Below are 27500 nucleotides of genomic sequence, written 5' to 3'. Positions count from 1 at the left end.
ATTCTTACCGTCGACTTCCTCATTTCAGATCGTATCATACCTTTTCGTTCATCACATCACAATGACGTCATCTTCAGAAGGTGTGAACACTATTTGGAAGTTTACAAATTGTACATTATATGGCAACTGTTCTCTTCCTAATTTCAGATCGCATCATCCCTTAACGGTCATTACGTCACAAAATGACGTCATCTTCAGAAGGCGTGAACACTTTTTGGAAGTTTACAAATAATATATTTCATTATAACTGTTGTCTTTCACATTTCAGATCGCATCATCCATTAACGGTCATTACGTCACAAAAATGACATCATCTTTAGAAGGCGTGAACACTTTTGGGAAGTTTACAAATAGTATATTTCATTATAACTGTTGTCTTTCAAATTTCAGATCGCATCATCCTTTAACGGTCATTACGTCACAAACATGACATCATCTTCAGAAGGTGTGAACACTTTTGGGAAGTTTACAAATAGTGTATTTATTATAACTGTTGTCTTTCACATTTCAGATCGCATCATCCCTTAACGGTCATCACATAGCAAAATGACGTCATCTTCGGAAGGCGTAAACACTTTGGGGGTTACTCTCACCATTGGAATTATCTGTGTCCTGGCAATCTTCTCCAACATTTTCGTCATTATTGTGACGTGCAATAAAACCGAGCGTTTTAAATACACCACGAGTCTCTACATCCTCAACCTCGCTGTCAGCGATATTATATTAGGGGCGATAACCATGCCCTTGATTCTGCTGGACGCCAATATACCGGAATTTTCCAAAAGTATGTAAATGTATGTGTGTCAGGAAAACTGTTTTGAGTGTGTTGTAATTGATGAACTTGAATAAGAGAGAGAGAGAGAGAGAGAGAGAGAGAGAGAGAGAGAGAGAGAGAGAGAGAGAGAGAGAGAGAGAGAGAGAGAGAGAGAGAGAGAGAGAGAGAGAGAGAGAGAGAGAGAGAGAGAGAGGGTATTTGCATGCGTGTCTGTCAAATAGTCTGCCTGTGTGTTAGTGTGTATGTGAATCTGTAACTGTGTTTACTTTTTTGTTTAAAGATTAACATTTCTTAACTTTATTTACATAATTATGTTTCTGTCTTGTCTGTCTGTTTATTCCCAGACCCAGAGGTCTGGGTTATGCGGAGGCATTTGCCTGTGTGAATGGTGACATTCCGGAACTAATTTTCGGCAAACTTAGTTGTTTGCAGCAATGTATTTCAATTTGTTTTTCATTATTTCTTGAAACTGTTAGTGCATGATGCAAAATTACACTATAATAGGTTATATAATACCAAAAAAAACTATCTCAGATCTCACACGCTAAAAATATGACAAAAAACACGGTAGAGCGACATCCGCAAACCATCTAGCTTCCGGTGTTGTTAGGCCGCTACAGTAAGCGCTTAGTGTGCAGACTGGAGCAGACGATACAACAAACACAGAGTAAAGCAGACGACACAGTGTTACAGCATGATCAAGGCAGCTACGATTTTATTCCCATACCACTCAGTGATCGCCCACTGAATGACACATGTATTTACTTTTGCTAGAATAGTAATTTCGTAAATCATTCGTTTATGTTATTAGCAACAATGTCAGTATTTACATTTATTGCAATAATAATTAGCCAGGGGCTACACACGTCTGAAGTCAAAAATCGTGTTGTGTGTTCAATTGGTCAGTTTTGAGATTTTGACATATTTATACCAAATAATCCTTTCTCATTCAGGTTCAACCGATGTTTTTCACATAAAACACTTATTTTATGCAAAATAAAGGTGTTTCAAAACCAACTGTGTCAAGAATTTATTTTCATTGTGTGTTGAAATGCCAAAAATGCATTTGTTTGACTGTTAGTTACGCCAAATTCTCCCAACCCCGTTCCGACATGACACATACCGTTGGATTCAGCATTCTCTCCCCTTTCCCGCTGTCATTCTCTCTGTGAATGAGCTGGCCAGTTTTGATTCGGAACCTGGCACTGACAAGCGAGGTTTTACCTCAAACTATGGGGTTGGCATCGTCATTGATGTGGGGACTGGACTTGTGCTTGATTTTGAAGTGCTGTCAAAATTCTGCCAGGCATGTGCACTGAACAACAAAAAGAGGATGACAGAAGTGGAGAGAGCTGAATAGAGGAGAGACCACAAGCCTAGTTGTGAAACCAACTATGAAGGTTCTTCGAAAGGAATGGAGAAGGAAGCCGCCCTTCGCTTGTGGGGAAGGTCAGTGCGCAGAAACAACATGCGTTATACCAGAATGCTTTCAGATGGTGACTCTGTGGCCTTCAAGGCAGTGGTTGATGCCAACCTCTATCCGGTTGAAAAGCTGGAGTGTGTCAACCACTGCGACAAAATAATGGGGACGGCGCTGAGAAAGAAGGCAAAAGAGGAGAAGCTTGGTGGACGTCATCGTGGCGCCCTGACTGCAAACGCTTGCACCATTCTGCAGTCCTACTACAGGAATACCATCATGAAGAACTTGGGCAAACCTTACAAGATGAAGGAGGCCATCTGGGCATCTTTTTTGCACTGCTCATCCACAGACGACAACCCTCAGCACCAGCAATGTCCAGTAGGCGCCGACTCCTCGTGCTTCTTTCAGAAGGCCGTGGCAACTGGACAAGAGCCGCCACCACACAAGGACAATGTGGGGACTCCACTGTCAGCTGATGTGGCCAGAGCAGTCAAACCCATCTATGACAGGATGCCAGACGTTGGTCTCATGGCCAGAATCAAGCATGGCAGAACGCAGAATGCCAACGAATGCGTCAACGGACAGATCTGGGCGCGCTGCCCCAAAACTGTGCATGTGGGCGCCAGTCGGGTGAATGCAGCTGTTGCCTCAGCTGTGTCCCATTTCAATCAGGGATGTTCCCACCTCTCCCATGTGATGAAGCAGTTGGGTGTTACACCAGCTGAGGGCCTGAAGGACTACCAGGTGAGGCAGGACCGAAGGCGGTGTGACCAAGCTGAACTGGCGGCCCAGCCGGAGAGGAAGCGGTCCCGAAAAGACAAGAAGAGGGCCAGCAAATCCAGGACAGTGCAACAGGAGAGAGAAGGACAGACCTATGGCCCTGGGATGAACTGAGCAGCTTATAGTATTGTAAAGTGTGCACATTTTGGCCATAAAGGAAGGTACTGTGAAGCTTGAATTATTTTTCGTGTTTGTCTTGGTTTTTCTCGAAAGTAAAAATTCCGCTAGAATGGTACTCTTTGAAGGCAAATATTTCAGGAATGGTGCATAGTACAGTGCTGAAATTTGGCACACACTTGCAGGAGATCATGTTGATAATGATGACGCATTGGCTTTAGGTTACCTTTATTCATATTTTTATTTTGGGATTTTTCGTTTGGTATTTCTGAGTTTTCGATCATAACGTATTTTGTCATGTATATAAATTATGTGATGCGGGAAAAAAATTCTACAGGAAATTCACAATGACAATGCGTCATCATATTCACCAAGCATTCTAGAAAGCAGGAAAACAAACAGAAATAGTTGAAATAGAGAAATAGTTGAAATAGTCTGGTATGGCTTGGATTTATTTTTAAAATTTGTGTACGTTTTTGTCAAAATATGGCCGTGAAAGTCAACATTTGCATGCAAAACACTTTTTTTCTGTTTGTCTGTTATTTTGAACCCCTTTTTATACTGTTGTGCTATTTGTAACATTATATACCCCCTAAACAATTTTCCACTATTGTGTGTAGCCTTGTCACCATGTACTTTCTTTCACATTTTGTAGTTTTCTATCCCATGATTCGTTGTTGACAAATACATGTCATTCCATTAATCCTATCCATGTGTTGCATTGTTGTGTAAGATGACTGAGTGTGTGCAAGAAACCACTTTGACCATTCACCTAAAAATTACATGAAGGAACGTCTGGGAACCTGCTGATTTGAATCAGCAAATTTTCTTGTCTATCTATCTGTCTATCTATCTATCTATCTATCTATCTATCTATCTATCTATCTATCTATCTATCTATCTATCTATCTATCTATCTATCTGTCTGTCTGTCTGTCTGTCTATCTATCTATCTATCTATCTATCTATCTATATATCTATGTACAAGCGTGCACATTGAAGATGGCGCTGCCCTTGGTCAACATCTACAGCTCAACTTATTTATCGATCTATCTATAAATTCATCCATCAAACTATCTATTGTTCAGGTGAAGTTGAGTGCAAAAGGAAGATGGCACTGCCCTTGTTCAACATGTACAATTCCATCCATCCACCCATCCATCCACCCATCCATACACCGACCCATCCATACACCGACCCATCCATCCACCCACCCATCCGCCCACACATCCATCCTTCCATACAACCATCCATCTATCTATTCATCCATCTTTTGTTAAGGTGACGTTGAGCGGTGCAAACTGAAGATGTCACTGTCCCTGTTCAACATCTACAGCTCCATCCACCCATCCATCCACCCATCCACCCATCCAACAATCCACCCGTACCCATCCATCCACCCACCCTTCCGTCCATCCACCCGTCCATCCTTTCATCCACCCATCCATCAATCTATTTATCCACTCATCAACCCATCCACCCATACATCCACCCATCCATCCACCCATCCATCCACCCATCCATCCACCCACCCGCCCATCCATCCATCCATCCATCCATCTACCCATCCATCCTTCCATCCACCCATCCATCAATCTATCCATCCACCCATACATCCACTCATCCACCCATCCATACATCCACCCGCCCATCCATCCATACATCCATCCATCCACCCATCCATCCATTCACCCATCCATCCATCCACCCATCCATCCATCTATCTTTTGTTCAGGTGACGTTGAGTGCAAACTAAAGATGGAGCTTCCCTTGTTAACATCTACAGCTCCATCCACCCATACATTGACTCATCCATCTACCCACCCGCCCATCCATCCTTCCATCCATCTACCCATCCATCCGTTCATCCACCCATCAATCAATCTATCCATCCACCCATCCCCCCATACATCCACTCATCCACCCATCCATCCACCCACCCGCCCATCCATCCATCCATCCATTCTCCCATCCATCCATTCACCCATCCATGCACCCATCCATCGATCTATCCATCCATCCATCTATATTGTTCAGGTGACGTTGAGTGCAAAATGAAGATGGCAACATCTACAGCTCCATCCATCCATCCATCCATCCATCCACCCATCCATCGATCAATCCATCCATCCATCTATCAGCAGCATAAATTATCCATCTATCTTTTGTTCAGGTGACGTCTTTCTATCTATCCATATATCTATCTTTTGTTCAGATGACGTCGAAACTGAAGATAGCACTGCCATTGTTCAACATCTACAGTTCTATATATCAATCCAATGATCTATTAATCCGTCTATCTATCTATCCATATATCGATCTTTTGTTCAGATGACGTCGAGTGCAAACTGAAGATGGCACTGCCATTGTTCAACATGTACAGTTCAATATATCAATCCATTCATCTATCATTCCGTCTATCTATCTATCCATATATATCGATCTTTTGTTCAGATGACGTCGAGTGCAAACTGAAGATGGCGCTGCCATTGTTCAACATCTACAGTTCTATTTGCACCATGGTGGTCATGTCCTTCGATCGTCTGCGCGTCATGGTGAGAGGGGCAACAACTCCCAAGAACCACGCTCTGATGGCGATCCTCTTTACCTGGGTTCTGTCCCTTGTGCTGACTGCGCCTCAGTTCTATGAGTACAGCCTGGTGGAGAAAGGGGAAGAGGGGGAAAAGGAAACGGAGTTAGTCTGCAGTTCCGCGGGTAAGTATTGCCTCAAACATTTGAGAAAATCGGGTCTATAAAAGGTGGCAGTCTTAAAATTGGGGTCAATTTACAGAGGTAATGAACACAAAGTCTGAGAAAACATGGTCTTAAAAGGGAGGGGGTCTTAAAGGGGGGGTTCCACTGTACGGAAGAGCAATGGTGACTGGGAGCGATTAGACATAAGCCAAATAGAGAATAATACACGGATTGCTGGGTCGTACCAGATTTACACAAGTTGTTTATTTAAATATTGAACTGCGAGCGAAAGCGAGCTGTTCACTATTTGAAAAAGCAACGAGTGTAAATCTGGTACGACACAGCAAGCCATGTAGTATTCTGTTTATCCTACATACTGTACTTACGTGTATTTTACTGAAAATGTCCTGCAGTCGAGGCAGCTAAATTGAAGACGCTTGTTTTGGAACCTCGATCTCTTCTAAAGCCTCGTGCAATCTATTACGTCAAAGCAAAGAAACGTCACTCTGAGAGTGTGGTGTGACGTGTTAGTTCTAAAGATTCATCGAGGGTAATTAGCGAGCGCAATTTTTGTTTCTATAATGACGTTTGTCTCGGTGACTTTGGCATCATAAGCAGTAGAAAAACAGGTCCCTGCCAGACTTGCTTGACATGACCTCATTTACATGATATACACACGTGTGATTTGAACGATTATTATCTCACGGGTGTCTCTCTCACGTATGTAGGATAAAAGATAAGTTATTGCCCTTACAATAAACATGTTTCGTTTCAGTTGTCCTGTCGATTTTAGCGCTGATTATGTGAATTTGATTTTTTTTTTTTTTTTTTTTTTTTTTTTTGGGGGGGGGGGGGGGTGTGTGTGTGTTTGTGTATTGTTCCACTGTATGGACACTACGTCATGTAAACTCATTCTGTTTTCCGAATAAGTGAGGGAAATGAATGGCCTTTTCAGACATAACATTGGTTTTACAATAAACGGCCTCATCACCAAGATCCGCCCTCGAACGCATCTGCCTAGTTTTTTTTTTTATGACGGGTAAGATAGATCAAGTTTGCCTCACCATCCAGATCAACAACTCATACTATAACACCCAAAACAATAGCTATTTCCAAACAACGTATTTTCCAATGAAAGACTGCGAGGACGTAGTCGGGCTTCATTTAAGGACAGCCGTTTCCACAATCACAACGATGCTTTTCACATTCAGAGTAACTACTGATAGTTTTGACGAGGGTGTGTGTGTGTGTGTGTGTGTGTGTGTGTGTGTGTGTGTGTGTGTGTGTGTGAATGAATGTGTGTGTGTGTGTGTGTGTGTGTGTGTGTGAATGTGTGTGTGTGTGCTGTGTGTGTGTGAATGTGTGTGTGTGTGTGTGTGTGTGAATGTGTGTGTGTGTGTGTGTGTGTGTGTGTGTGTGTGTGTGAATGAATGTGTGTGTGTGTGTGTGTGTGTCTGTATGTGTGTGTGTGTGTGAGTGAACGAGACGTTTGCCTGTGTGTGTGTGTGTGTGTTGTGTGTGTGTGTGTGTGTGTGTGTGTGTGTGTGAGTGAACGAGACGTTTGCCGGTGTGTGTGTGTGTGTGTGTGTGTGTGTGTGTGTGTGTGTGTGTGTGTGTGTAAGACGTAAGCCATGTTATTGGGTAAACACAACGTTTAAACGGGTTGTGGTTGTGGGTGGGGGTTAATTAATACAGCCAACATAGTTCTACTAATTTCTCCTTTGCACACACACACACACACACACACACACACACACACACACACACACACACACACACACACACACACACATAGGTGGTTTTACAGTCATTTGGGGTCGGCTGTGTATCAAAATGTCATCTTGCTCAAAACACAGGCATTTGGGGTCTCTTTTGTTTTACGTGTTAGAAAGTTTCTTAAAACTTTAATGAGCGTTAAATGCCATTTTAAAGTGTGAAAACTCATTTCAGGAGGTTATTACATAAAATGCAACCTCCAGCGTGATTTTTAGAAAAACAGGCATTTGGGGACGATGTTTGCTGTACAGCAGTGAAATGGGGACGTATGTGTACACAAAGTGCAGAGCTACAATTACGTTATCGGTGCTATGAATGTTTTAGGTGTTAGAAAGTTTGTTAAAACTTCAATGAGCGTTAAATGCCATTCTAAAGTGTCAAAACTCATTTCAGGAGGTTATTACATAAAATGCAACCTCCAGCGTGATTTTTTAGAAACAAACAGGTATTTGGGGACGATGTTTGCTGTACAGCAGTGAAATGGGGACGTCCAAAAGTGCAGAGCTCCCGCAGAGCTATCTGTTAATTTTAAGAATTAAAAAAAAAAAAAATTCATTACTAGGATGTCCCATCGTTGGGAAATTCCGGTCGCTTCCTCCGAGTGGAAAGCTAGCAGTGACAGAGTCGCACTACCCCAAGTCAAGGGATCTATTAGTCCTGTTTCGCCGTTATCCCAATTCGACCCCATCCCATTTTGGCGACATTTCTCAGGCCAAGTGTCATTTTACCATCATATCATGTACCATTAGCTCCACATCCCATTTTGGCGCAATCCCGTTTCGCCGTTAGCCCATTTCGCCCCCATCCCATTTTTGCGACATTTTACAGGCCAAGTGTCATTTTACCACCATGTCATGTACCATTAGATCCACGTCCCATTTTGGCGCAATCCCGTTTGGCCGTTATCCCATTTTGCCCCCATCCCATTTTTGCGACATTTCATAGGCCATGTGTCATTTTACATGCCATTCTAAAGTGTCAAAACTCATTTCAGGAGGTTATTACATAAAATGCAACCTCCAGCGTGATTTTTTTAGAAACAAACAGGGATTTGGGGACGATGTTTGCTGTACAGCAGTGAAATGGGGACGTCCAAAAGTGCAGAGCTCCCGCAGAGCTATATGAATGGTTTCATCACATACATGGCGCGAGGCGACATATGTTGTGAAAAATTTTACAAATCACGTTTTTGCGCCCGATATTTTCTTGTCATCTCCAAAGTCAAGGGACAAACACGAAATTCCTTGACTTTTGGGGTAGCGCGACTCTGTTAATTTTAAGAATTAAAAAAAAAAAAAATTCATTACTAGGATGTCCCATCGTTGGGAAATTCCGGTCGCTTCCTCCGAGTGGAAAGCTAGCAGTGACAGAGTCGCACTACCCCAAGTCAAGGGATCTATTAGTCCTGTTTCGCCGTTATCCCAATTCGCCCCCATCCCATTTTGGCGACATTTCTCAGGCCAAGTGTCATTTTACCACCATATCATGTACCATTAGCTCCACATCCCATTTTGGCGCAATCCCGTTTCGCCGTTAGCCCATTTCGCCCCCATCCCATTTTTGCGACATTTTACAGGCCAAGTGTCATTTTACCACTATGTCATGTACCATTACTCCACGTCCCATTTTGGCGCAATCCCGTTTGGCCGTTATCCCATTTTGCCCCCATCCCATTTTTGCGACATTTCATAGGTCATGTGTCATTTTACCACCGTGTCAAACCACTAGCGCCACATTCCATTTTGTCGCCATGCCGTTTTGCCGTCATCCCATTTTGCCGCCATCTCTATTTCGCGACATTTTGGATTGTGGCAAAAATGGAATTTGGCGTAAACGGAATGTCTTCCTAGTTGAATAACGCAGTATAGTAGTATAGTGAGGCTTGGCAAGAAGAATAAATAAAAAATGTGATGGCGGCCAAATGGGATGGTGTCAAAATGGGATGACGCGCTATTGTTATGACACGGTAGTAAAATGACGCTTGGCTTGTGAAATGTCGCGACAATGGGATGGGGAATAAATGGAATACGGTGAAACGGCATGGCGGCCAAATGGGATATGGTGTCAAAATGGGATGTCGCGCTTTTGTTATGACATGTTAGTAAAATGCCCTGTCACGTAGTCTCAATCCAAATTGGAAATCCATAGCATCATCATTATAATCATCCTTATCTCATTAATGATTCAAAATTATAAATTTTATAAAATGACGCTTGGCTTGTGAAATGTCGCGAAAATGGGATGGGGCAAAAAATGGGACGGCGGCAAAAATGGGGTTGCACCAAAATGGGATGTGGATCAGCCACTAGATTGCCAATTTTAAAGTCTTAGGTATGACCCGGTGTGACGTTTTTATCTTTCGCCGTGTTGATATTTCGATTTTCGGCCTCGTTGATCTAGTATATAAACTCTACACTGAACAAAAAAAAACACCCTTCGATAGTACTGATGAGCGACCGTGTGTACCTTACATTCATGGGGCCAAATTTGTCCAACCAATTATTTTATTTAACTTAGAAATTTGATTCATCCTAAAATGTTTCCCTTCTTACTCAAGGGACGTAACCACTCGGTACACGTTTTCGAAGAATTCGATTTTGGGAGTGAAATCTATTTAATTTCACAACCAATTTTCTTCACATGCAAGAAACTGACATGCTTTTCGTCCATAAATAATTTCCCTTCTTAATTTTACCAGGAAACAACATTTCAGTCTCGAGTAAATATCGAGGGGGAAATATGTACACAGGCGAAAGATGAAATCGTGACACCGGCCGAGGTTCGAACCCACGACCTCCCGATCACGGGGCGGACGCCTTACCACTAGGCTAACCGTGCCGGTTTACCCTTGAGTGACAGACGGACAGACAAAAGAATATACAGACAGACCGTAATTAACACAAACACACACACTCAGCAGAGCAAAGCGGTATGACACACACACTCAGCAGAGCAAGGCAGTATAACACAAACACTGAGTCTGATTTATGAGAATGAGAATGAGGGAGAGAGAATTGTATTGAATTGAATTGAATTAAATTGAATTGAATTGATCTTTATCTTAACACTAACAGAATAAGAAATGCTAAAATGCTCTTTTTTCATCCCGCAGACAGTCAAAATTCTAATCAAAAACAAGGAAAGAGATAGAAATAAAAGGAACAGTTATGACAGCTTTACAGACAGACAGACAGACAGACAAAAAGAGAGACAAAAAAGAAACAAACAGACAGACAGACAAAGAGAGAGAGAGAGCCAGAGAAAGAGAGAGACAGAGAAACAGAGACATAGAGAGAAAGATAAACAGACACACAGACACCGACAGAAAAGTTGTGTGAAGAGCAGCTCAGCTGCTCTGCAGAATTTGTCTTACATTTTGGAAAGTTTTCTGACGATTTGGACGTGAAAACGAGACTGAACCCATGCAATAATTTTTTCAAAACTGCTCCGAAACTATCCCAAAATCAAGTAATTAAATGACATGTTGTTACTGTACGATAACTAAGTCTTTCAATCAATCAATCAATATGAGGCTCATATCGCGCGTATTCCGTGGGTACAGTTCTAAGCGCAGGGATTTATTTATTTTTTATTTTATTTTTATTTTATGCAATTTATATCGCGCACATATTCAAGGCGCAGGGATTTATTTATGCCGTGTGAGATGGAATTTTTTTACACAACACATCACGCATTCACATCGGCCAGCAGATTGCAGCCATTTCGGCGCATATCCTACTTTTCACGGCCTATTATTCCAAGTCACACGGGTATTTTGGTGGACATTTTTATATATGCCTATACAATTTTGCCAGGAAAGACCCTTTTGTCAATCGTAGGATCTTTAACGTGCACACCCCAATGTAGTGTACACGAAGGGACCTCGGTTTTTCGTCTCATCCGAAAGACTAGCACTTGAACCCACCACCGCCTAGGTTAGGAAAGGGGGGAGAAAATTGCTAACGCCCTGACCCAGGGTCGAACTCGCAACCTCTCGCTTCCGAGCGCAAGTGCGTTACCACTCGGCCACCCACCCTAACCCTAACTAAGTCTTTCCGATTTATTGTCATTCTAACTTGTTTTATCACACTCGGAAAATATCACACGCAAAATACTATCAATCAATCAATCAATCAATATGAGGCTTATATCGCGCGTATTCCGTGGGTACAGTTCTAAGCGCAGGGATTTATTTATCATTTTTTTTTATCTTTTTCATTTTTTATTTTATGCATGCAATTTATATCGCGCACATATTCAAGGCGCAGGGATTTATTTATTCCGTGTGAGATGGATTTGTTTTTTTACACAATACATCACGCATTCACATCGGCCAGCAGATCGCAGCCATTTCGGCGCATATCCTACTTTTCACGGCCTATTATTCCAAGTCACACGGGTATTTTGGTGGACATTTTTATATATGCCTATACAATTTTGCCAGGAAAGACCCTTTTGTCAATCGTGGGATCTTTAACGTGCACACCCCAATGTAGTGTACACGATACTAGCGAAATTATTATTTTTTTGTTTGTTCTATAAATGTGACATGCTTTAGGCTGTTATATACTACATTATAACCGACTTGATGATGTTTTTAGATCCACAGATTTAGGTCGAAAATATGATAGTTTTTCTGAGATGGTGCAGACAACGTTAACCCTCATATAAATTAAATGTATTCCATGGTGGAATCCTGCTTGCACAATCTAATCTATTCAATCTAACCTAATCAAGGCACAATCAATAGAATCAAAATCACTCACTTTTATTTTCTTGCCTTTCTGCTATTCCTCCCGTCTGAGAAAGATCACCAAAGTCATCAAAATCAGGTATTTACCACTGTATGCAACAAGTCTCACAAACTCGAATTATCTCTCTTGCAAACTGACAGATTTAACACCCGCACCATATGATGTCTGACCGGACAATTGCTAATTTGTAAAAAAAAAAGGGGGTCCTTTACGTCCTCACAGGAAATTTTCCTTTTAGGGACATGAGTTGATGATACGCTAAAAGAAGAAAAGGAGGGAAAGAAAAGGGCAAGACCAAGCAATCCCGACCGTGATAGGACCCCGGCCCCGCTCACCATGAATAAGGGAGGGGGGTGGGGCAATGAGAAATATACTCGGGGATAATTTTTCCTTTATATGCGTTGACTTCCTAGGGGAAGGACCATTAAAAACATGGATTTTTAATTCAATTTTAGTTTCGTTAAGAAAAAGATAAAACTCAGGACCACCTGTTAGAAGGTTTAAAAGTGACAACATTGTGAGAAAAATATAAAGAACATGCGCAAAACGTAATACTGATCTTCTATAGGGTAGTAACATTTGGATACATCATTTCATTGACGCACGCATGAGTTGCTATGCGGCATTTGTTAATTTTAAATAGGATAAAAATATCTATCTGCGTTGTCCGTCGACCTCCCCGCCACTACAATAGTCGCAGGGGAGGCGACGTCACATTAGCAGTATTAACTGAGAGAGGAAACAGCTATCCTCTCGTTTATATAATCATGTTTTTATGTTTATTGTGTAATCCGAAAACAGGAGTTTAAAACCATCAGGAAAAAACAAACAAAAAAAACACGCACACGCCCGCGAGGTGGGGCACTGCCCTTCCCTCCCTGCGAGCTGTGTGTCCCCTTTGTTTAAGTTAATACCGTTGACAAATGACGATCATATATTTATGCTGGCTTTATTTTATTTTGCCCCCCATTTAGGGAGTCCAGAATTACAAGGGACTTACAGTGATTTTTTAATTGTGAGAATTTCCTCAGACGACAGATCTCTGCTCCCCGCGAGAGCGCTGAGGGCCATGAGATAGGTGTCTGGTTTAGGGACGGACACTTTATTTTTTGTCACAAAACAGTAGGTATCCGTTAATAAGTTGATGAGAGCCTCGGGGCTCTGCTTCTGCCTAGCAGTCACCATAGAGGTGAGGCAGAGCTCCAGGTAGCCTCTCAGGTCTTTTTCTTCTGGTTTTTGGGTTGTTATGAACACAAAGTCTCTGTGACTATCGACTTTTTTGAGGACTTTTGCTAATTTGCGAAACGAACTAACTTTATGTAGGCCACGACCTCTCAAAGGGGTGAGAACCGTGTCAGTGTATTGACCAATCATATGAACACCTTAATTGTCCGGCACGTGCGCTCTCAAAATCCACTGACCAATAGCCGACGAGAACGACATCACTGCAGGACGGTCAAGTCATGCAATCCAATTGGGCGGTGTTTATGATGCTCCCCGTGTCGACCACTGTTGCGTCTTCAAATGTCCAGTGTCAATTGTATTGGATGATTCTCAACGCCCAATACCAAACGCTTATAACTTTTATCAACGCAACTTTTAACTTGTACAGCCCCACTCCCGTCATCCTCCCGGCCCCACCCCCACACACCCAGCTTTTTCTTAGCGTACAACCACCTCATGTCCCAAATAGAATCTTATTCTGGGGACACAAATAGAAATTTACATACATTCAACTCGTGGTCAAAACAACGTTTATGCTTGCGGCCATTGTCCCCTAGGCGAGACCATGAAATCTTGGCGAAAAATGTTTAATATCTTTATTGTACAAAATAAAACAAACTAACAAAAACCGATTTTATCTCACAGAATATTATCAAGCTGTTCTCGCAACAACAACAACAACAACAACAACAACAACAACAACAACAACAACAACAACACCACCACTTCAGGGAGTTATTCCATGAAAAATGCATGGATGTATAATTTCTATTCGATTTTGTTTTCGCTGTGTACAAAAGGAAACAAACAAACTGACAATAACCGATTTTATCTTACAGAATATGATCATGCTGTTCTGGCAACAATAACAAAAACACTTAACAGAGTTATTCCATACAATCGCATGGATGTATTATATATTTTCTATTCGGAAAAAAACCACCCGAATGTTATGCTTAAAGTATTCCCATACACGTTTTAGGATTGGACATGAAACGGTTACCGAAGGTGCTTTTCCTCAGGCCCGTACAGACACTTCGGCATGCTTGAATTCTTTGACATTCAACAAGGCTTGAGTCGGTTTCGTGTAATCCCTTTGCCTAATCAGTCAAATTATACAAGTCATAAAAAATGTTCCCGGCAGATATCAAACCATACGTGCAGAAGTATCGTCTGTTTCTCACGCGGGCTTAAAGCTTAATTATGATCAAAGCACTCTCTGAATGGTAACATGAAAGCACAGCTGTTTAATATTTTCCCACACACACACACGCACACGTGCGCACGAGAAAACATAAGACTTTCATAAGTAATGTGATTAATCAACATGAAATAAACTTTTTTGTTGGCTTCTAGCGTGAAAAAGCGCGTGGGTGGCACGAACATTTTCATAATAATAAACATCACCTTTATCACAGACTTATATCCCATTTCGTGACACCTACCACTACTCCACTACATCAAAGGATGTCTGTTGAGATAATCGAATGGTTCAAAACTTTCAAACCTGCGCGCACATTCTAAGCCGACTAACACATAATAGTCAAGGACATCATAAAATGGTTCTCGGTGAAAACTTGACCGAGGGCCATTTTACGACGTCCTTGACTAGATAGTGTTTATGGCCAAACCAAGCACAACCCGAGTGTGTCAAGTATACTCATGTGCATTGCTTCTTGGACAATGTAAAGAACACCGAAAGTACTTCAATGCCGTTCTCGAGTTACGTTGACTTTTACAAAGGTTGCAGCTGACACGGCTTACGTAATCCGGTTTCCTGGTCATGTGTGTGAAAAATGTGTCCATTAAAAGCATAATCTTTAATTCATATATTATTTCAAAAAAGATGTTAAAACTAAGGACCACCTTTTGTTAAAAACTTTAAGAGTGAAACGTTATGTGAAAAATAGAGAAACTGTGGCCTATTATGTGTTTTCGCCGGTAGGTGTCAATTGGCAGGCCAGGCACTTAATCACGCTTGACTCCCCTCCGCTTAAGCGGCAATCGTTTAGCAAGCGCCGGTGTCTGCTTCAAGAAAGCCCTTCACACCCAGATTGAGTGAGGGAACATCGAATAGTGACATTTTTCGATGTGATTTTTCGATTTCATAAACAACAATTTTGAAAAATAATATAAAAGAGATAAATATTTTGCAAATACCGTATCTGGGTGGTCTAAATCAGGCTACCATAACTGTCTCGTTGTATGCCTTTTTTTTCTTCCAAGTATATACAACTATTGCAACAACAATAAAGAGTTAACAGGCAAGTGATATTTAATTTAGAAATGGAATACGCTTTAATTTAAAACAAAAGCACAACGAACAAGATGTTTTAATTTATTTCGCTCCAAGTCAAAATTTAAGCAAAACATCTAAATAGTTTTAAATGCGCATTTAGTCCGCTGTCGCACGGAGGAATGTAGGATTACCAAAACCGGCAAAATCAAAACTGGGCAAAACTTGATTTAAAAGAACGCCCCCCCCCCCCCCCCCCCCCCTGTAGAATTTGCACTGCTAGATGCGTTGGCGGCATCCCATCCTGCCTCTCCCAACTTGCCGTATCCCAGTCTGCCTTACCCAATTTGCCGCATCCCGGCCTGCTGCTTTGTGTGTGTTAGTGCGTGTGTATTTGTGTTTGTGAGGCAGGGAAAGAGAGAGAGAGAGAGAGAGAGAGAGAGTGACTGAGAGAGAGAGTGACTGAGAGAGAGAGAGAAAGAGAGAGAGAGAAAATAGAGAGAGAGAGGGGGAGAGAGAGAGAGAGAGAGAGAGAGGGGGGAGAGAGAGAAAGGGGGAGAGAGAGAGAAAGAGAGAGAGAGAGAGACACACACACACACATACACAGAGAAAGAGAGAGAGAGAGAGATGTCAACAAAATCAAGGAAAAGAAAAGCCTAACAAAGAATTTCAAGTGGCAGCCCAACTTTTCGACCTGTTGCCAGGCCTTCCTCAGCGGCGTTTAATTCTGCGAGACGCCAATTCATGCATCAAGTACTAAGCAACACAATACCATAGTTAATTCTGTTACGAAACACAAAGCAAATATTTCAAAGATAAAATCTACAAGACTTGACTAAAATTAATGTAAAAAATCAACAAGAAGAAACAGAGGCGAAAACAGTATTTGACTTTCAATGTTTTTGCAGAGAACTTGTTTACGGCAATAGTGGAAACTAACATGTTTTATGAACGTGTTTATGTTTTGCAATCTTGTTTTCTGATTTATCCATCTATATATTTATTTACCTATTTTCACTTTACTTATTTAGTTCCGATCAAATGATCCGCTGCAAGAGCAGTTTGTAAATAAAATCAGCGATACAAAATGCCTCCGTTTCACTTAGATGGCGTATGGAAATAATTAATAACCTTATTTTATGATAGGTGACCTCATTGCAAATTGCTGAAATTTAAAAAACGATATCAAAAATAGAGTTACTAGACGGAGCCCTTCGGGGCGTTTAGTCATGCTTGAGACATATATTCACATGTTTTGATAGAGTATGTCCTTATCTGCGACCAAAAGACAAATTGTTGCTTCAACAGTGCTTTGAGCGGATCATTAAGTCTTGCACTTTCGCGTCTAATAACGTACGGTGTCTAAAATTAAATACGGCGAAGTGGTCTGAGCCTACAATGTTTAAATGTGTACACTACATTGGTTGTGCACGTTAAAGATCCCACGATTGACAAAAGGGTCTTTCCTGGCAACATTGCTTAGGCACAGTTAATAATTGTCTACCTATACCCGTGTGACTTGGAATAATAGGCCGTGAAAGGTAAATATGCGCCGAAATGGCTGCAATCTACTGGCCGTATAAAATTTCATCTCACACGGCATCACTGCAGAGCGCCTAGAACTGTACCCACGGAATATGCGCGATATAAGACTCATTGATTGATTGAAATGTTTGATTGCATAACTTCTAAAAACTAGTTCCATGGTCTCATCCCTCCCCCCATCTACCCCCCCCCCCCCTCATCCCCTATTTTGTTTTAAATCTTTTTTCTTTTCTTTTCTTGCTCCTCTTACAGTATCACGGTAAACGTTCCCAAATAGATCCTAGTTACCTCAGAGGACGTTAATCCCCAAAGTCAGCCAGTCAGTCAGTCATTAAAGGCAAAAGCGAGGTAACGCACAACTGGGTCCGACCAGAAAAGCCGTCGCTGCCTGTGTGACAACCACCATAAAAATCTACCACAGCGGGAAACTTTCAAGTTAAGTATTTTCAACCATCATGACTGTGCCCGCATTCAACTTTACAATCAAAGGATGTCTGTTGAGATAATCGAATGGATCAAAACTTTGAAACCTGCGCGCATATTCTAAGCCGACTAACACATAATTGTTAAGGACATCATAAAATGGTTCTCGGTGAAAACTTGACCGAGGGCCATTTTACGACGTCCTTGACTCGAGTGTGTGACGTATTCTCATATGCGCTGCTTCTTGGGCAAGGTAAAGAACACCAATACTTCAATGCCGTTCTCGAGCTACGTTGACTTTTACAAAGGGTACAACTGACACGGCTTACGTAATCTGGTTTCCTGGTCATTTGTGTGAAAAATCTGTCCGACAAAGAAAACTGCCCAACGAATATAGATAACTCGGTCGAAAAAAATACTACCAGCAAAATATCTACCCCCCCCCCCCTCCCACCTCCGCCAAAGAAAGAGCACGGGGTTCAATACATGATGATAGTTATTAAACACAAAGCAGTTGTAGCTAGGCTCAAGGCAATCACAAGATAGGAAAGCTTTCGAGTCATCGACAATCATTCGGAGGTGTGTTTTGGAACAAATGTTGGAGAAAAGGGTAAATGTCGGCTTCTTTTACAGACACTATCTAGTCTTATGTTTCTTATTTGTTTGACCCTCTTAGGATTATGGAGTTTTATGCACTGCCTTTTATAGTTAACTAAACTTTTGTATTTGAATTAGCCCATTGCACTTGGTGTAGGCCTTAAGCTTATTTAAATCGCTTGTCCAGTATTTAATTTAGTTCTCAATTTTTGTATGAACTCAAATGTTTAGTGTTCTTAGTATGTCTTGCTAAACTAAGTTCTATTTAATCAGAGTATGTTTGCGTGTGCTTATACTTAGTGATATTGTAAAGCGCATAGTGCTTTTCGTTATGCGCTATAGAAATCTCCTTAATAAATAAATAAATAAATAAATAAATAAACATTCAAAACTGTGTAAAATGGTCGAACTGAAGTTTTTGCACAACAAATATGACCATAACAATTATTTCTTAAACTTAAAGTACTGGGACAAATTAACCCCTTCGTTGTGAAGTTACACACGCGCAATGTTGAGACAAATTCATCAAAGACATGAACGCAATCATCCATGGAAAACGCGCTGATCATGCCTGTAAGGGCTGTTTTAAAGTCACTGAATGTCTAATGTTGATCGAGGTACACCATGTATGGTAACACTTATCTCCCAATACCCCCTCGGACAGTTCTAGAACCCCTTGCAATGCTTAAAAGATAAACTCCATTTCCTCACTTCATTTTGGCAGTTCAAAACTGTCAAAAACATGATTTCACATTTTGGTCATGCTCGCAATAGTTATCTCCAATCGATGCTTCATAATATTCTGCATGTTTTAGTTCTGCAGTTGCTCATACATCTTTTTATAGACATCTGAAGACGTGTGCTGCTCACATACAGATCAGCATAAATCCATTTACAACTTAGATTGTTTAGTGTCTATATGTTATTTGCTTGTCTGTCTGTCTTGTGCGTACTCCTTCTCAAACATAAACAAACTCGGACATATTCAAAGATAGTCTACATAATTATGATCCAGAGACAGCCAGCATGCCTCTTCCTTGTTCTCCGACAAAAGAAAACTTCCTTGTGGCCTATTGTGTGTTTTCGCCGGTAGGTGTCAATTGGCAGGCCAGGCACTTAATCACGCTTGACTCCCCTCCGCTTAAGCGGCAATCGTTTAGCAAGCCCCGGTGTCTGCTTCAAGAAAACCCTTCACACCCAGATTAGTGAGGGAACATCGAATAGTGACATTTTTCGATGTGATTTTCGATTTCATAAACAACAATTTTGAAAAATGATATAAAAGAGATAAATATTTTGCAAATACCGTATCTGGGTGGTCTAAATCAGGTTTCTTGTCAAACGTAAAATGGAGTATAGAAAAAACCCGTTGTGTTGGAATTTAAGACTAAATCAATTTGGGTCTACTTGTAGAAACAGTGTTAATAAATGTTCAACAAATGCTGAAAGAAACAATTGGCAGCACCCTTGAAACGCTTGGCATGTATATTAAATGTTGAATGTATATTGGTTAAGAACAAAAGTAGGGCAATTTCGTTACTTTTGATTTGGACCCCTACCTCAATAGTTCTTTGAATGTTCGCCTTCTTTTATATTTAGGTACCGAGAAGCCTTCAACAGATGTATACATGTATAACTAATTCAATAAGTTTTTCGAAGCATCCTATTCTAAACTCTTACGTTAAATGTCTGACCTTTTTGTTTTTGTTTTTATTTGTTTCTGTTGGGTTTCAAACAACATTCTGTGAGATAACCTTTAAGGTCATCGCCGTAACAAGAACACTGTTCTTCCGTTTTAGGCTTTTATAGTCCATACAATATTTGCTGGCTTACACCCGTCAATTTTACGTGTATCAGTTCATGAAATATTTGCCGGCTTTTACCCATCTATGTTATCTTTCCCCGGTCAAGGCAATATCTTGAAATGATTGTTGAAACTTCAGAGAACCCTTTGCTTAAAGTTCCAAAGATTGTTTTTGTTTTGGAGCTTTCCATTCTTTTCGATCATGAACAAGGAAATAGCTGAATGAGTATGACGCGTTCTCTAAAGCTGTCCTGGGGTACAGAACGGATGTGATCACACACTTATCGCTCGCTTGAGTAATTCTTTAATCACACAAGAAGCTTTTGTGGTGTTTTGTTTTCTTGAAATAGTGACACGTTACCTGGCACACTTAAGCAGGTTTCATGCCCCCCCCCTCCCTACCCATTGGGAATACAGACCACTTGAACAAATCTGAGTGTGTGGAGTTACGCCCTGGAGTCATACTCGCCGGAGGAAAAAGGGTGAGTTCTTGGCTTTGTGGCGCCAATAACAAGTCATTGATGACGAATTGAGTCATCTGTCAGTAAAACGTAAAAACGGAGGAAGGTCTCTTATTCATATTTGCTTCTTTGGCTACCATAACTGTCTCGTTGTATGCCTTTTTTTTCTTCCAAGTATATACAACTATTGCAACAACAATAAAGAGCTAACAGGCAAGTGATATTTAATTTAGAAATGGAATACTCTTTAATTTAAAGCAAAAGCACAACGAACAAGATGTTTTAATTTATTTCGCTCCAAGTCAAAATTTAAGCAAAACATCTAAATAGTTTTAAATGCGCATTTAGTCCGCTGTCGCACGGAGGAATGTAGGATTACCAAAACCGGCAAAATCAAAACTGGGCAAAACTTGATTTAAAAGAACGCCCCCCCCCCCCCCCCCCCCTGTAGAATTTGCACTGCTAGATGCGTTGGCGGCATCCCATCCTGCCTCTCCCAACTTGCCGTATCCCAGTCTGCCTTACCCAATTTGCCGCATCCCGGCCTGCTGCTTTGTGTGTGTTAGTGCGTGTGTATTTGTGTTTGTGAGGCAGGGAAAGAGAGAGAGAGAGAGAGAGAGAGAGAGAGAGAGAGAGAGAGAGAGAGAGAGAGAGAGAGAGTGACTGAGAGAGAGAGAGAGTGACTGAGAGAGAGAGAGAAAGAGAGAGAGAGAAAATAGAGAGAGAGAGGGGGAGAGAGAGAGAGAGAGAGAGAGGGGGGGAGAGAGAGAAAGGGGGAGATAGAGAGAAAGAGAGAGAGAGAGAGACACACACACACACATACACAGAGAAAGAGAGAGAGAGAGAGATGTCAACAAAATCAAGGAAAAGAAAAGCCTAACAAAGAATTTCAAGTGGCAGCCCAACTTTTCGACCTGTTGCCAGGCCTTCCTCAGCGGCGTTTAATTCTGCGAGACGCCAATTCATGCATCAAGTACTAAGCAACACAATACCATAGTTAATTCTGTTACGAAACACAAAGCAAATATTTCAAAGATAAAATCTACAAGACTTGACTAAAATTAATGTAAAAAATCAACAAGAAGAAACAGAGGCGAAAACAGTATTTGACTTTCAATGTTTTTGCAGAGAACTTGTTTACGGCAATAGTGGAAACTAACATGTTTTATGAACGTGTTTATGTTTTGCAATCTTGTTTTCTGATTTATCCATCTATATATTTATTTACCTATTTTCACTTTACTTATTTAGTTCCGATCAAATGATCCGCTGCAAGAGCAGTTTGTAAATAAAATCAGCGATACAAAATGCCTCCGTTTCACTTAGATGGCGTATGGAAATAATTAATAACCTTATTTTATGATGGGTGACCTCATTGCAAATTGCTGAAATTTAAAAAAACGATATCAAAAATAGAGTTACTAGACGGAGCCCTTCGGGGCGTTTAGTCATGCTTGAGACATATATTCACATGTTTTGATAGAGTATGTCCTTATCTGCGACCAAAAGACAAATTGTTGCTTCAACAGTGCTTTGAGCGGATCATTAAGTCTTGCACTTTCGCGTCTAATAACGTACGGTGTCTAAAATTAAATACGGCGAAGTGGTCTGAGCCTACAATGTTTAAATGTGTACACTACATTGGTTGTGCACGTTAAAGATCCCACGATTGACAAAAGGGTCTTTCCTGGCAACATTGCTTAGGCACAGTTAATAATTGTCTACCTATACCCGTGTGACTTGGAATAATAGGCCGTGAAAGGTAAATATGCGCCGAAATGGCTGCAATCTACTGGCCGTATAAAATTTCATCTCACACGGCATCACTGCAGAGCGCCTAGAACTGTACCCACGGAATATGCGCGATATAAGACTCATTGATTGATTGAAATGTTTGATTGCATAACTTCTAAAAACTAGTTCCATGGTCTCATCCCTCCCCCCATCTACCCCCCCCCCCCCTCATCCCCTATTTTGTTTTAAATCTTTTTTCTTTTCTTTTCTTGCTCCTCTTACAGTATCACGGTAAACGTTCCCAAATAGATCCTAGTTACCTCAGAGGACGTTAATCCCCAAAGTCAGCCAGTCAGTCAGTCATTAAAGGCAAAAGCGAGGTAACGCACAACTGGGTCCGACCAGAAAAGCCGTCGCTGCCTGTGTGACAACCACCATAAAAAATCTGCAACAGCGGGAAACTTTCAAGTTAAGTATTTTCAACCATCATGACTGTGCCCGCATTCAACTTTACAATCAAAGGATGTCTGTTGAGATAATCGAATGGATCAAAACTTTGAAACCTGCGCGCATATTCTAAGCCGACTAACACATAATTGTTAAGGACATCATAAAATGGTTCTCGGTGAAAACTTGACCGAGGGCCATTTTACGACGTCCTTGACTCGAGTGTGTGACGTATTCTCATATGCGCTGCTTCTTGGGCAAGGTAAAGAACACCAATACTTCAATGCCGTTCTCGAGCTACGTTGACTTTTACAAAGGGTACAACTGACACGGCTTACGTAATCTGGTTTCCTGGTCATTTGTGTGAAAAATCTGTCCGACAAAGAAAACTGCCCAACGAATATAGATAACTCGGTCGAAAAAAATACTACCAGCAAAATATCTAACCCCCCCCCACTCCCACCTCCGCCGAAGAAAGAGCACGGGGTTCAATACATGATGATAGTTATTAAACACAAAGCAGTTGTAGCTAGGCTCAAGGCAATCACAAGATAGGAAAGCTTTCGAGTCATCGACAATCATTCGGAGGTGTGTTTTGGAACAAATGTTGGAGAAAAGGGTAAATGTCGGCTTCTTTTACAGACACTATCTAGTCTTATGTTTCTTATTTGTTTGACCCTCTTAGGATTATGGAGTTTTATGCACTGCCTTTTATAGTTAACTAAACTTTTGTATTTGAATTAGCCCATTGCACTTGGTGTAGGCCTTAAGCTTATTTAAATCGCTTGTCCAGTATTTAATTTAGTTCTCAATTTTTGTATGAACTCAAATGTTTAGTGTTCTTAGTATGTCTTGCTAAACTAAGTTCTATTTAATCAGAGTATGTTTGCGTGTGCTTATACTTAGTGATATTGTAAAGCGCATAGTGCTTTTCGTTATGCGCTATAGAAATCTCCTTAATAAATAAATAAATAAATAAATAAATAAACATTCAAAACTGTGTAAAATGGTCGAACTGAAGTTTTTGCACAACAAATATGACCATAACAATTATTTCTTAAACTTAAAGTACTGGGACAAATTAACCCCTTCGTTGTGAAGTTACACACGCGCAATGTTGAGACAAATTCATCAAAGACATGAACGCAATCATCCATGGAAAACGCGCTGATCATGCCTGTAAGGGCTGTTTTAAAGTCACTGAATGTCTAATGTTGATCGAGGTACACCATGTATGGTAACACTTATCTCCCAATACCCCCTCGGACAGTTCTAGAACCCCTTGCAATGCTTAAAAGATAAACTCCATTTCCTCACTTCATTTTGGCAGTTCAAAACTGTCAAAAACATGATTTCACATTTTGGTCATGCTCGCAATAGTTATCTCCAATCGATGCTTCATAATATTCTGCATGTTTTAGTTCTGCAGTTGCTCATACATCTTTTTATAGACATCTGAAGACGTGTGCTGCTCACATACAGATCAGCATAAATCCATTTACAACTTAGATTGTTTAGTGTCTATATGTTATTTGCTTGTCTGTCTGTCTTGTGCGTACTCCTTCTCAAACATAAACAAACTCGGACATATTCAAAGATAGTCTACATAATTATGATCCAGAGACAGCCAGCATGCCTCTTCCTTGTTCTCCGACAAAAGAAAACTTCCTTGTGGCCTATTGTGTGTTTTCGCCGGTAGGTGTCAATTGGCAGGCCAGGCACTTAATCACGCTTGACTCCCCTCCGCTTAAGCGGCAATCGTTTAGCAAGCCCCGGTGTCTGCTTCAAGAAAACCCTTCACACCCAGATTAGTGAGGGAACATCGAATAGTGACATTTTTCGATGTGATTTTCGATTTCATAAACAACAATTTTGAAAAATGATATAAAAGAGATAAATATTTTGCAAATACCGTATCTGGGTGGTCTAAATCAGGTTTCTTGTCAAACGTAAAATGCAGTATAGAAAAAACCCGTTGTGTTGGAATTTAAGACTAAATCAATTTGGGTCTACTTGTAGAAACAGTGTTAATAAATGTTCAACAAATGCTGAAAGAAACAATTGGCAGCACCCTTGAAACGCTTGGCATGTATATTAAATGTTGAATGTATATTGGTTAAGAACAAAAGTAGGGCAATTTCGTTACTTTTGATTTGGACCCCTACCTCAATAGTTCTTTGAATGTTCGCCTTCTTTTATATTTAGGTACCGAGAAGCCTTCAACAGATGTATACATGTATAACTAATTCAATAAGTTTTTCGAAGCATCCTATTCTAAACACGTTAAATGTCTGACCTTTTTGTTTTTGTTTTTATTTGTTTCTGTTGGGTTTCAAACAACATTCTGTGAGATAACCTTTAAGGTCATCGCCGTAACAAGAACACTGTTCTTCCGTTTTAGGCTTTTATAGTCCATACAATATTTGCTGGCTTACACCCGTCAATTTTACGTGTATCAGTTCATGAAATATTTGCCGGCTTTTACCCATCTATGTTATCTTTCCCCGGTCAAGGCAATATCTTGAAATGATTGTTGAAACTTCAGAGAACCCTTTGCTTAAAGTTCCAAAGATTGTTTTTGTTTTGGAGCTTTCCATTCTTTTCGATCATGAACAAGGAAATAGCTGAATGAGTATGACGCGTTCTCTAAAGCTGTCCTGGGGTACAGAACGGATGTGATCACACACTTATCGCTCGCTTGAGTAATTCTTTAATCACACAAGAAGCTTTTGTGGTGTTTTGTTTTCTTGAAATAGTGACACGTTACCTGGCACACTTAAGCAGGTTTCATGCCCCCCCCCCCCCTCCCTACCCATTGGGAATACAGACCACTTGAACAAATCTGAGTGTGTGGAGTTACGCCCTGGAGTCATACTCGCCGGAGGAAAAAGGGTGAGTTCTTGGCTTTGTGGCGCCAATAACAAGTCATTGATGACGAATTGAGTCATCTGTCAGTAAAACGTAAAAACGGAGGAAGGTCTCTTATTCATATTTGCTTCTTTGGCTACCATAACTGTCTCGTTGTATGCCTTTTTTTTCTTCCAAGTATATACAACTATTGCAACAACAATAAAGAGCTAACAGGCAAGTGATATTTAATTTAGAAATGGAATACTCTTTAATTTAAAACAAAAGCACAACGAACAAGATGTTTTAATTTATTTCGCTCCAAGTCAAAATTTAAGCAAAACATCTAAATAGTTTTAAATGCGCATTTAGTCCGCTGTCGCACGGAGGAATGTAGGATTACCAAAACCGGCAAAATCAAAACTGGGCAAAACTTGATTTAAAAGAACGCCCCCCCCCCCCCCCCCCCCCCCTGTAGAATTTGCACTGCTAGATGCGTTGGCGGCATCCCATCCTGCCTCTCCCAACTTGCCGTATCCCAGTCTGCCTTACCCAATTTGCCGCATCCCAGCCTGCTGCTTTGTGTGTGTTAGTGCGTGTGTATTTGTGTTTGTGAGGCAGGGAAAGAGAGAGAGAGAGAGAGAGAAAGAGAGAGAGAGAGAGATAAAAGAGAGAGAGAGAAAAGAGAGAGAGAGAGAAAGACAGAGAGAGAGGGGGAGAGAGGGGGGAGAGAGAGAGGAGAGAGAGAAAGGGAGAGAGAGAAGGGGGAGAGAGAGAGAGAGAAAGAGAGAGAGAGAGAAAGAGAAAGAGAGAGAGAAAGAGAGAGAGAGAGACACACACACACATACACAGAGAAAGAGAGAGAGAGAGATGTCAACAAAATCAAGGAAAAGAAAAGCCTAACAAAGAATTTCAAGTGGCAGCCCAACTTTTCGACCTGTTGCCAGGCCTTCCTCAGCGGCGTTTAATTCTGCGAGACGCCAATTCATGCATCAAGTACTAAGCAACACAATACCATAGTTAATTCTGTTACGAAACACAAAGCAAATATTTCAAAGATAAAATCTACAAGACTTGACTAAAATTAATGTAAAAAATCAACAACAAGAAGAAACAGAGGCGAAAACAGTATTTGACTTTCAATGTTTTTGCAGAGAACTTGTTTACGGCAATAGTGGAAACTAACATGTTTTATGAACGTGTTTATGTTTTGCAATCTTGTTTTCTGATTTATCCATCTATATATTTATTTACCTATTTTCACTTTACTTATTTAGTTCCGATCAAATCCGCTGCAAGAGCAGTTTGTAAATAAAATCAGCGATACAAAATGCCTCCGTTTCACTTAGATGGCGTATGGAAATAATTAATAACCTTATTTTATGATGGGTGACCTCATTGCAAATTGCTGACATTTAAAAAACGATATCAAAAATAGAGTTACTAGACGGAGCCCTTCGGGGCGTTTAGTCATGCTTGAGACGTATATTCACATGTTTTGATAGCGTATGTCCTTATCTGCGACCAAAAGACAAATTGTTGCTTCAACAGTGCTTTGAGCGGATCATTAAGTATTGCACTTTCGCGTCTAATAACGTACGGTGTCTAAGATTAAATACGGCGAAGTGGTCTGAGCCTACAATGTTTAAATGTTTTATTGCATAACTTCTAAAAACTAGTTCCCTGGTCTCATCCTCCCCCCACCATCTACCCCCCTCCCCCCGCCCTCATCCCTATTTTTAAAAAAAATCTTTTTTCTTTTCTTTTCTTGCTCCTCTTACAGTATCACAGTAAATGTTCCCAAAATAGATCCTAGTTACCTAAGAGGACGTTAATCCCCAAAGTCAGCCAGTCAGTCAGTCATTC

At 40.8% G+C, this 27500-nt stretch overlaps 1 protein-coding gene and 1 long non-coding RNA gene across 2 annotated transcripts in view; both read left to right on the top strand.

The window, feature by feature from the left end:
- The window catches only part of LOC138979646 (uncharacterized), a 145245-nt gene that overhangs the window by 86835 nt on the left and 30910 nt on the right, over positions 1 to 27500 (top strand). The gene's annotated exons all lie outside the window — the stretch shown is intronic.
- LOC138980653 (two pore potassium channel protein sup-9-like) overlaps positions 5570 to 27500 on the top strand; it is a 45151-nt gene continuing 23220 nt past the window's right edge. The window contains exon 1 of the mRNA XM_070353562.1: positions 5570 to 5807. Within this exon, the coding sequence (XP_070209663.1) occupies positions 5570 to 5807 (238 nt within the window). The remainder of the gene's footprint in view (positions 5808 to 27500) is intronic.

Source organism: Littorina saxatilis, linkage group LG11 (genome assembly GCF_037325665.1).
Source record: "Littorina saxatilis isolate snail1 linkage group LG11, US_GU_Lsax_2.0, whole genome shotgun sequence".
NCBI lineage: Eukaryota > Metazoa > Mollusca > Gastropoda > Littorinimorpha > Littorinidae > Littorina > Littorina saxatilis.
Note: the sequence above shows the minus strand (reverse complement) of the source record. Positions and strands in the feature narration are given on the sequence as shown.